The following is a 12,041-nucleotide window of genomic DNA, read 5'->3' as shown; positions in this document are numbered from 1 at the left end:
ACCGCTCCATGGGAGCTTTGGTCGTAAATGCAAACGGTTGTAACTCAACCGTTTGCAACTCAGGGACCGGCTGTAAATAAGTTAGTTTAAACACATCTTTCTTCAGTTCATATAGAGCTTTATCATATATTTCTTTACTGAATCTTCATTGATTTGGAAGCACTTTGTGGCAAGAAATAAAAATGCATTCTCAAATAATTTGAGAGGAAAAATCATTCTTATTCCTTAACTTTCTAATCTGTATATGAAATTGTTGTGTTTAAAAAAAAAAAAAAAAACCACCATGAATCAATCAGCCATGACTTATGCTGTACATAGAATAGAGGTTTAGGCGGTTAAAAGAACACTTTCAAATTCTATATAACATGAAATCTGCAATTTCACTTACAGGTACCACAAAGAGAAGTACTTCATTAAACAGACTAAGTAACAAAGTTTCTCAGCAGTCTGAGCAGCCACCACCAAAAGGTTCACAGGTGGAACAGAAAGGTGCAGGAAACATATATATTTTAAATAAAAGCAAATGAAATATTTTAAAACTAATTTAAATTGTGTTTAAACTGAAATGTCCAGACTTTGTTTGGAAATATTTTCACTTTGAACTGTGTAGACTATTGTGTATATAATGTGAACTTTTGGACTTAGATATAATTATGCACATATTAGTAATATCAAACACTGTATCCAGAATTCTGCTGTTTCTATGTGCAAGTATTTTTGGTGAAGCAGTACTTTGGGTGGTGAGAAGTAAACAAGTATGTACAACTTGTTTGGTCGCAGTATTGCATAATGATTGTGGTTTATAGGTATTCTTGGCAAAATATCCTTTTTTAAGAAAGGGAGTGGGCAAGTTGGAAAATCAACTATGTAAATCTCTTGTTAAAAATAGTGATAGAAATGTAGCCATGTTAAAAATAATATTCATTTGATCTTGGTCTCTAGGAGGAACAGAAAAGAAGAGGAGCACATCTTTGAATAGAATGAGTAGTAAACCTCATTCTTCTAATGAACTAGAGAAAGTGAAAAAGGAAGAAAGACCAGGTGGTTAGCTATTTATAAAACTAAATCCTAATCTTGCAGTTTTAAAGCAATGCACAGTATAATTGGATAGGATTATGTTACTTGAGTAATTTCTTCTGTTTACTCTGCATCTGAAAACTTTGTAGTGAAGGTTAAGCTCTTTTAATGTCTTGCCTCTGGCAAAAATACTGTAATGTTCTGGTGAATTTTACTTAATCATGCTAGAAGCTAAGGCTTGGAAAAAATGATGAAGACAAATCAGTTCGCTTTAATCATTATCTTTCTTGTATCTTACTCTGGCTTTAAAATCTGGGGTTTTTTTCAGTTTACAAGCAACTTACCTGTTTGTGCTACAGGACTAAGTTTAGTGCCCCCCAAGCTAGGGGCAGGATCTGTTCTCATCTGAGTCTCTGCTTGTCTTTACATCTATCCTTATAGAACGAGACACCTCCTTACTGAGAATTACGTTCTAATAATTTTTTATTTTAAGCTAATGGATGCCAGCTGCTTTAACAAAATCTCCCTTTAAATTAACACATCTGAAACTTTCCTTCTTAGCAGCTCTTGCCCTGATGAGAAACTGAAGTAGAATGCTTGGAACCATTTTTCATATTGAGTTGACAGTGATTGCTATATATGTGAGCTTGTGTGCGCAAATAACACTTAACAACAACTAACAACCGTTGGCAATAATTTAAAAGATATTTTTCTCTAGTTTGTGCCACTGATCTGTTGTAATATCCTTTGCATCCTAACTTCCAAAGAAGATAACCTCTGCAAAGGTGATTTCAAAGCTTCCTATATTTTGATTTATTTCAGCACTCCATCTCTGTTTTATGTTTGTCTGCATATCTTTCTCTGCACATAACAATTAGACAACAAATTCAGTCAAATTTGATTGCAATATTTAATCCTGCTATACTATTACTATGTATTTCCTTCTTCCTTTAATATTTACTTCTGAAAATGCTATGATTACAACAACACTCCTTTTCTTTTTGCTTATTTTCTTCATTATATGACTTCCTGTTGAATTCTTTTTGATTTGTTCCCATCATTCAGCTCGTCGCTCCCAGATCAGTCCTCTGGAGAGTAATGTAATCAGTCGCCTCTTCGCCCCCACACAGGCCTCCTTAGCTAGGAGTAAAAGTGCTGCTACATTATCGGCTGATGGACAAGATCCCTCAGGTAACAGGAGTACAGTGAAAACCTGAAAGTGACAGCAGTTGCTTTGAAAGCAAGAGTGCACATGACAATTGCTAACTGTTACCCCGTCAGCACAAATCAAACATTTAGTTAACACATCACTATGTATAATACTTCATGCCTAACATTTACTTAAACTAATGCAATCCATATTCTGTGTTGCATCCTTATTTTGGGATTTCATATGACAGCATTTGCTTTTAAACTACAATATCATTCATTCATTCATCCTGCACAGAATGGTATACGGGTATTTATTTTTGCACTCAGCTGTCTGTGAGATCTGCATTTGAATTTAAGTGACAGTTTAGGAGGAGGAACTGGAAAACTAGTGACATTTCAAAGGAGGCCTAACAGACTAATAAGCATGGGGCACAAATTGATTTATCTGAGGGAGAGCAAATTTAGCAACAAAAAAGTTGCTGGAATAAGACTAGGTTACCTGTGACTTTTATTCAGTGTAAAGTCAGTGTAATACCCAGCACCAAGCTAAAGTTAATTCTCTGTTCTTTTTTTAATCTTTCAACTCACAATCAATATTTTTCATTTTATCCTTTCAAATGCATTCCTCCATCTTTATTTTTAATGTAACTTAAATCAAGTAACAGTACTTAATAGCAGTGATTAAAATTTCTACTCTGCTGACTGTAATCAATCCTTGCCTTTGCTGATTCCTAATTCATAATCATGTTTTTGCAGTTATTTGTGTGCCATTTTATTATACCACAAAATGTTTCACTTCACTCCATGTGTGGGAAATATCTTTTGTACTGATAGCCAGGATTTGGCTCTGACTCAGTGTTGTTCATACAAAGGTTCAGGACTTTTGTTTTAGCTATTGGCAAGCTTATGGTACTTTCAATAGTATTAACACTGAATTTCAATAATAATCTCTTTGCTCTGTTCTAGCTCAAATTATTGATCGTAAGAGTACAGGTCTTTATTGTTCAATGTTTTATCCATAAGAATACAGTGATTAGGAGCTAGCCAATCTGTCATTAGATTTTTGTATCCCTAGATATTCTAAAATCTTAAATATACTAGTTTTTTAATCTGTTTACAAATATCTCAATTTATATTACTATATACACTTCAAGGGTGACTTGTATATTACATATGTACTACTGTGTTTAGTGAAGAATCCAATACAGTGTTTGTATTTTCTCATCACATCTTAATGTATGTGAAGAAGTTGACAGTTTTGGAGGTGGTAAAGTAACTACAATTGGCTACTATCTCTTTTTGCATGTTTAGTTTCTTCACATACTTTAATTTTGTTTTGTTAATGTGGAGAAAGTGAGGTTTGGAGGGGAAGTAAAAATATGCAATATTGTAGCTGATGTAATAAGTACATAAAGTAAGCTTAACTATTTTCTTATGAAAAATCATTCCATGGGGGTTGGATGAAACAAAACATTTTATAAGTAACTCTGGCATTATCCACGTGTTGCAAAGCATTTGTGAGGTATGCTCCTTTGCCTTGCACAGGAGTTTGGCTGTCAGACTTCCTTTAGTCTAGAAGTAATCATAAGATGCAGTTTGACTTAATTGGAAACTACATTTGGATATTGAAAGATGAGTGCAGGCGTTGTTTGGAAAAGCACTTCATTTTTTTTAATCTGTGCTTGACTGCTGCTTTCAGAATGGTTTCATTCTTGATTCTGTGGCTTCCAAACTACTAATTGTGTGGTGATGGTGTGTTGTGTCCAGGACTTGTTGCAAAGTGCACTTCTGGTGGTGTTTTCTCTGTATGGGTTCTAACACACACAATCTTTCTTCCTTTCTTTCTTTCTGTCTTTTTCTGTTCTGATGCTGTGCGCTTGGTTCTCTGTTTTGTCTTGTCAAATTCCTAACTTTATAGAATCTCACCTCTGTCCTCGTTCAGCTTCAGCCAGTTCCATCAGTTCTCCAGTCCAGACTGCTAAAGTGCCGGTGCGCAGCCGTAGCATTGACAGATTGAAGACCACTGTATCTTCATCTGATCCCAGGTCTCCGGATTCTGCACAAGTATGTTGAAAAATTTCTTTTACAAAAGGGTTGGGTTTTCTTTTTGGGGGCAGGTCAGAATAAGGGGGTGTTATAACAATTAAATCTCCTTTATTTTGCATTGTAGATAAGCATTGTTGGATAGTCACAAAAATATTATTGTAATGAGAAGAACACGTTTCTTTTTGAAGTTTTAATTATCTTGATTCTTAATTATTCAAGTTAGTAAGAATAATTCCAAATGGAAAAATAGGAATACTAAAGAATCATTTATTTTTCTCTTTTTTTAAAAAAAAAACAGCTTTATTTTAGTGTCTCCAAACCAAAATTTCATACACACCAGAATTTCAGGGTGTTTACAGCCAAACCTAAATCAGCTTGAATCTAGATTGAATCAAGTGATTTATATAAGTTGTTTATAAAGAAATGCACAAACATTCTGAGACATTGGAGCATTTGAAAACTGGATATGAATTTTGTGGATTGAGCTCCTCTATATGTTTGGAGTATACAGATGATCATAAATCCTAAAACCTCATAGATATAACATTACTAGAGCCATGTTCAGGAGGATAAAGGAAATTTCAAGGATATCCTAATGTGACTAGTGAATATTGTGATGATAGCATTTCTCTGGTGTCTTCAACATATTTTAGAAGTTGCACATTACCACTATTTGTGTATCTGATCAGAGATCAGAGACCGAAAAGCAGTCCCCAAGTCCTGCTGGGAGGCGCCCTCCATCTCCATCTGTGACAGCTCGTAGAAGATCTCCATCCCCTGCTAACGTGGCAAAACGTCCTTCATCTCCCTCTACAGCTAGGTATGTTTAAATCTGTGTTCATCCTAAACTACATTTAGAATAAAATGAACACTGCTTCCTGTTCCACAGGTTTGGTGTCCTTCTATTACCCAGCACGAATGCAGAAGGTGCATATTGTTGCTATCTTTATAAAATCAGTTACAAACTTCAGGCTTTCATGAAGCCTTGATAAGTGTTCCTTTCTCTGCAGACAAAATCAAAAGGCCCGTCCACCTTCACCTAGCGTATTGAAACAAAGACCATCCTCTCCCACTACAGTCTCTAAACCAGCACCTATTCAACGCCTGCCTCTCACACCAAGTGTTATGAGTATTACCAAAAAGAAACCTGAAATGGAGTGCAAACCAAAGGACAAGAGTGAAGAAGGATCAGGACAAGAGCATGGCACTTCTCCAATCTCTGAGAGGGAAACTGTAGCAATTGGCACAAAAACCAAAGAAGGTAAGAGGATCCTTATGTGATCCACTTGTCTATTCCAGATGTATTTATGGTGGTCCATGACATCTTGAAGTTTAATAGTGGTAATTACCTATAAATAATATCAAAGATCTTTGTAAGTACTTTAAATTTTTTGCATAATCTAGGAGATACTTAAATCTTTCTGAATGGACACACATTGTGTTTTTGATGGCCAGGACTCTTTCAGGAATTGCCAAATCATCTTTAGTGACTACAAGCCAAGTTCCATCTCCTTCCTAAATTTCCCCTGCATGTCTATTTTGATACAGTATCCTTCAAAGTGAGGAAGGGATATCTCGGTGGTGAAATTAGAACACTTGGGAGTCAGGATAACTGGTTCTATTTCTCATCTTTCCACCAAATTCTTGTATAATCTTGGTTTATGCTTTCTGTCTTAAAACACCTTGGCTGTGTCTACACTGGCATGAATTTCCGGAACTGCTTAAAACGGAATACTATTCCATTTTCAGTTTTTCCGGAAAAGGAGCGTCTACATTGGCAGGCTGCTTTTCCGGAACAGTGTTCCGGAATAAGGACTTATGCCCGAGCGGGAGCAGAATAGTTTTTCTGGAATAGCGGCTGATTTTGTACAGAAGAGCATCGTTGCTTTTCCGGAAATTCAAGGGCCAGTGTAGACAGCTCGCAGCTTATTCCGGAAAAGCGGCTGATTTTCCGGAATAAGTGGCCCAGTGTAGACACAGCCCTTGTGTCTTGACTTTTACCTTTATAAAATGGAGATTCACAAATCTTTGTGTAATACTTAGAACACTTTTAGATGAAAGGAACTGTAGAAGTGGGAAAGTATTATACTCCATTCCTGTAGTTTCACTGACTACAATTGAATAGTGGTACTTTCCACCCAAGAATTGGCAGCATTTAAGGGATTGTTTCACTCATCACTGTAAACTGTACTTTGCAAAACAATTTATAAGGAATTTTGGGATGATATCAGGTTAAAAGATGTTTGCAAATTGTGAATTATTTAGTAGCTTTATAAATTGTAGTAAACAGTCATCTGAAGAAGTGGGCTGTGCCCATGAAAGCTCATACCATCTACATGTTTTGGTAGTCTATAAAGTGCTGCCAGATCTTGTGTTGTTTAAGTTTGCTCATTTATTGTAAGCAACAAGAAACCTAGATTCCAGATGATTAGATGCCTGGCTAAATGTTTGTTCCAGTGCATGTGCAATTCCCACAGCATCAGGAAATAATGGGCAGCACTGCCATACAGAGGAAAATGAGGGAGACTTACTTCTCTCAGGTTGGAAATAAATCTCCTGACCCCATTCATTGTACCAAATGAGCACATTCTCTACCCCTCCAACTAGGAAGAACACCCCCTACAATTTCCAAAAAAGAGTTTAGGAAAGACTTCATCAGAAGTATCACATATACACTTCCTTTGTGTAGAAAGTCATAGGGGAAGCTTAACAGAAAAAGGAGTTTAAACAGGCAACTGGTGGAAATACCAAGGCTGCAAATCCTTCAGATACCATGGATAAGTAGGATTGTATGTCTGATGCATGTTACTGTGACAAAGATACTTATGTGTACAGGCAGTCCCCGACTTACGCGGATCCGACTTACGTCGGATCCGCACTTACGAACGGGGCTTTCTCGCCCCGGAGGTCAAGGTGGCAGATTGCTGCATGCGAGCTCCGGGGCGAGAGACCTAAGCTGCTCCCGGTGCCCCTGGTCTGCTGGAGATGGTCTCCAGCAGACCACAGGCACCGGGACTGAAGCTGCAGCCGCGGCGGGGTCCCTCGCCTCTGAGACTTTGCCAGAGCGAAGCCTCAGAGGCGCGGCACCCTGCTGCCGCTGCGGCTCTGCTCCCCGTGTCCCTGGTCTGCTGGGGGGGAGGGGCGCAGCTAGTGTGTCCCCCCCCCCACCCCAGCAGACCAGGCTTTTGTTGTGGACCCTGGGGCAGAGCAGCTGGGGCGCTGCCGATTGGTCCTGCAGCGCCGCTCTGGGCACTACTGGACCAACCCGGCAGCACCCCAGCTGCTCTGCCCCAGGTCCTGATTCAGCTGCTGCTGGTCAGTTTCAGCAGTGGCTGAATCAGGATGCCTGGGGCAGAGCAGCTGGGGTGCTGCTGGGTTGGTCCAGTAGCGCCAAGGAGCGAGGAGCGGTGCTACTGGAGCAACCCAGCAGCACCCCAGCTGCTATGCCCCAGGCGTCCCCAAGTCAGCCGCTGCTGAAACTGACCAGCGCTGACTACAGGAAGCCCGAGGCAGAGTTGCTCTGCCCCAGGCTTCCTGGAATCAGCCGCTGATCAGTTTCAGCAGCAGCTGACTTGGGGAGCTTGGGGTTCTTAAGTTGAATCTGTATGTAAGTCAGAACTGGCGGTCAGTTTCAGCAGCGGCTGAATCTGGACGCCAGTTCCGACTTACATACAGATTCAACTTAAGAACAAACCTACAAGTCCCTATCTTGTACGTAACCCAGGGACTGCCTGTATTACTCAATGGGTGTAAGCTTGAAGGAATGTCTGAAAATTTCCTGTGTCAGCACTTCAAACTGGGTATGAAATATGGCCAGAAATTGTTTGGGATATTATATGTTGTACTGTGCTTTGCACACATGTTCAGTGAGGATAGCTAGATGTCTAAGTGTAACTGTCAATGGCTTACGGTGTTGTGTATCAGTATTAAAACAGTCTCCCACACTCTTTATTGTAATGTGTATTTTAAACCTGTCTAGCGCTCAAGAAATAGAGCAATAGTCGACATGACCAGTACTTGATTCCTGTTTGCCTGTTCTATGCACAGTGTCTACCAGTTACTATTTTGCTTCAGAAACAATAATGGTCCTGTAGCACCTTAGGGTATGTCTACACTACAGCACTAATTCGAACTAACTTAATTCAAATTAGTTAATTCGAACTAAGCTAATTCAAACTAGTGCATCAAGACCTAAAAACTAGTTCGAATTAGCATTTTGCTAATTCGAACTAGCATGTCCACATTGTGTGGACACTGAACCGAGGTTAAGGATGAACGGAAGCAGTGCCGGCAGGGAATCAGATTAGGACTTAGAGCGTGGAGCTGCTGTCTCAGGCTAGCCGAGGGCTGTGCTTAAAGGGACCCGACCCCCACCCCGGACAAACAGTTCTCATGGGTTCCCCGCTCGCTTGTCTAACTCGATGAGGGACAGCAAAGCAGTCCTGGCTTGGAGTGCCCTGAATGCCCACACTCGGCACATCACAGCACTCAACCATCAGCCCGGCTGCACTTGCCGCAGGCTGCCATCCGGGGGGGTGGGTCAATCGGGGGGCTGCAGGAGAGCTTCCACCCCGAGGAGCCTGCAGAGCCACCCCAGTCCTCCCCATCAGGGGCTCATACCCCATTCCTCCCTCACGTCCTTCCACTTACCTCTCCCTAGCCCCCCTTCCTGATGTACAAAATAAAGGACACGTGTGTTCAAAAATAGAAACTCTCTTTATTGAACAAAACTCAGGGAGACTGGGAAGAGAGGGTGGGAGGAGGAAACCTGGGAGGAGGGAGCTGGAAGGGGGAAGCCAGGGGAAGAAGGAGGAGGGGAAGTATCTACCTATGGTACGCCATATCTTCAGTACTGTGTACAGATGTGATCTCCTCACCCCAGAAAAGATATTTTGGCCTTGGAAAAGGTTCAGAAAAGGGCAACTAAAATGATCAGGGGTTTGGAACAGGTCCCATATGAAGAGAGGCTAAAGAGACTGGGACTTTTCAGCTTAGAAAAGAGGAGACGGAGGGGGGATATGATAGAGGTCAGTAAAAGCATGAGTGGGGTGGAGAGGGTACATAAAGAAAAGTTCTTCATTAGTTCCCATAATAGAAGGACTAGAGGACACCAAATGAAATGAATGGGTAGCAGGCTTCAAACTAATAACAGAAAGTTCTTCACAAAGCAAATAGTCAACCTGTGGAACTCCTTGCTGCAGGAGGCTGTGAAGGCTAGAACTAGAACAGAGTTTAAAGAGAAGTGAGATAAAGTCATGGAGGTTGGGTCCATGGAGTGGTATTAGCCAGGGGGTGGAAATGGTGTCCCTGGCCTCTGTTTGTGGAAGGCTGGAGATGGATGGCACGAGACAAATGGCTTGGTCATTGTCTTCGGTCCATCCCCTCCAGGGTACCTAGTGTTGGGCACTGTAGGCAGACAGGCTACTGGGCTAGATGGACCTTTGGTCTGATCCATTACGGCCATTCTTATGTTTTTATGTTCTAAGTTCAGGGCTCAGGGTCAGGGTTTCACTTGACCACCTTGATTTTCATGCAAACCTGCTCCTGGGTGGCCAGGCTGGCAGCTATCCTGCCCTAGACGGCCACTTTCCTGTGCCTAGCACGGAGGTCGTAGACGTTGGAGGCTTCCCCCCAAACCTCGATGAGGTCCACGATGTCCGCACTAGACCAGGCGGGAGCCCGCCTCTTGCAGCCCTGGGCAGGCTCCTGGGTGCCGCCAGCCTGGTCCCGGGAAGAGGCAGAGGGCTGGGTGGCAGTGGGTGGCTGGCTCATGCTGTAGCCAGACTGTGCCCCTTTAAGGGCTCCGGGGCCGGGAGGGGAGCAGACGAGTTTCCCTGGTGGTACCCAGAGTGGCCACCAGGGCAAGCTGGGGAGGGCTAGCCTCCCACTAGTTCGAATTAAGTGGCTACACAGCCCTTAATTCGAACTACTTAATTCGAAGTAGGCGTTAGTCCTCGTAGAATGAGGTTTACCTAGTTTGAATTAAGCGCTCTGCTAGTTCGAATTAAGTTCGAACTAGCGGTTTGCCTGTGTAGCGCCTATTAAAGTTAATTCGAACTAACGTCTGTTAGTGTAGACATACCCTCAGAAACTAACAAAAATATATACATAGTAACATAAGCACAACCCACTTTAGATGTTTTCCTACAGAACCATCCTTGTCCTTCACAAACCCACCTGCTACATCATCATCCACCTCTGGGGGTCTCATATTCTCATTTACCTTCTCATTGCCAGGACTTTGACCTGCCTTCTCTAAGTGATTGGCAACAAAATGGCAAATGAAATGTAATGTTGATAAATGTAAAGTAATGCACATTTGAAAAATAATCTCAACTATCCATACAATATGATGAGGGCTAATTTAGCTACAACTACTTGAGAGAGATCTTGGACTCATTATGGATAGTTCTCTGAAAACATCCACTCAATGTGCAGCGGCAGTCAAAAAAAAGCAAACAGAATGTTAGGAATAATTGAAAAAAGGGTTAGAGAATAAGACAGAGACTATCTTATTGCCTTGTTATAAAACCATGGTATGCCCACATCTTGAATACTGTGTACAGATGTGGTCTCCTCACCTAAAAAAAATAATATTGTCATTGGGAAAAGGTTCAGGAAAGGGTAACACAAATGATTAGGGATTTGAAATGGGTCCCATATGAAGAGAGATTAAAAAGACTGGGACTTTTCAGCTTAGAAAAGAGGAGACTAAGGGGGGAAATGTATGATAGAGGGCTATAAAATCATGACTGATATGGGAAAAGTGAATAGGGAAAAGCTATTTACTTGTTCCCAATATACAAGAACTACGGGTCACCAAATGAAATTAATAGGTAGCGGGTTTAAAACAAACAAAAGGATGTTTTTTTTTTTTCTTCACGCTGCTCAGTCAACCTGTGCAACTCCTTGCTAGAGGATGTTGTGAAGGCTAGAACTTTAACAGAGTTCACAAAAGAGCTAGATAAATTCATGGAGGTTAGGTCCATCATTGGCTATTAGCCGGGATGGGTAGGAATGGTGTTCTTAGCCCTTGTTTGTCTGGAAATGGATGACAGGAGAGGGATCACATGATAATTACCTGTTGTGTTTACTCCTTCTGGGACATCTGGCATTGGTCACTGTCAGCAGACAGGATACTGGGCTAGATGGATCTTTGGTCTGACCCAGTGTGGCTGTTCTTTTTGTTCCTATGTTCATTTCTGCCTCTTCTAAACTGTGTTTTGGAATTCAACCCTGTATCTCATGCTGCCATTTCTGATCATTCCTTGGGTAATGCTTCTCGCTCTTCCCCATGCTAACTTCTGAAAATATATTTACCCAGCTCATCTCCTTCCATCTTGCGTGCTGCTAACCAGATTATTCCTTTCTTTGTAGTCATTGACAGTGGGCGGCTGACACTATTTCTCTACATAACTCTTTGAGGAGTGTATAAGGTAGAGAGATAGTGTGGAGACTGGTTAGCACAGAGCTGTTGGTTTATTTCTTCCTTGTGTGTACGTGTTGTCCACTTCTGGCCAGATTTCCCTTAGGCCACACCTGTGAACATGGAGGCAGATCTCTCTGTAATGGATAAATTGCTTCACATTTTCTAAGCCATGGGATGAAGGTCAGTGAGTGGCCATCAAGCCTGGCCACTTCACTTCTTTGGCACAGTAGCACACCGTACAAAGACTGGTGTTCTCCGCTGTGTCATCCCCTGGCACCTCGGTTTCTATCAAGTCCTGAGCTCAACCTTAATTTCAAGATAACTTTAAAATCACTTGGTATCATGGTTACTGGGCTAGCAGCACCATTGTCCCTTTTTGGGGTCTCACTCAGTGCTC

At 41.5% G+C, this 12,041-nt stretch overlaps 1 protein-coding gene across 8 annotated transcripts in view; it reads left to right on the top strand.

Moving 5' to 3' along the window:
* Window positions 1–12,041, top strand: part of MAP7D3 (MAP7 domain containing 3) — a 75,457-nt gene that overhangs the window by 38,703 nt on the left and 24,713 nt on the right. For 5 of the 8 annotated variants that reach the window (XM_075941034.1, XM_075941029.1, XM_075941030.1 and 2 more), the window contains 6 exons: window positions 391–489; window positions 943–1,041; window positions 2,083–2,208; window positions 4,088–4,233; window positions 4,905–5,035; window positions 5,226–5,476. In XM_075941034.1, coding sequence (XP_075797149.1) covers window positions 391–489; window positions 943–1,041; window positions 2,083–2,208; window positions 4,088–4,233; window positions 4,905–5,035; window positions 5,226–5,476 — 852 coding nt within the window. The remainder of the gene's footprint in view (window positions 1–390; window positions 490–942; window positions 1,042–2,082; window positions 2,209–4,087; window positions 4,234–4,904; window positions 5,036–5,225; window positions 5,477–12,041) is intronic. The other 3 variants (XM_075941033.1, XM_075941037.1, XM_075941036.1) reach the window with 3 other exon arrangements.

This window comes from Pelodiscus sinensis, chromosome 13, assembly GCF_049634645.1.
Source record: "Pelodiscus sinensis isolate JC-2024 chromosome 13, ASM4963464v1, whole genome shotgun sequence".
NCBI lineage: Eukaryota > Metazoa > Chordata > Testudines > Trionychidae > Pelodiscus > Pelodiscus sinensis.
The sequence above is the reverse complement of the archived record's forward strand: the minus strand, read 5'-3'. Positions and strand labels throughout refer to the sequence as shown.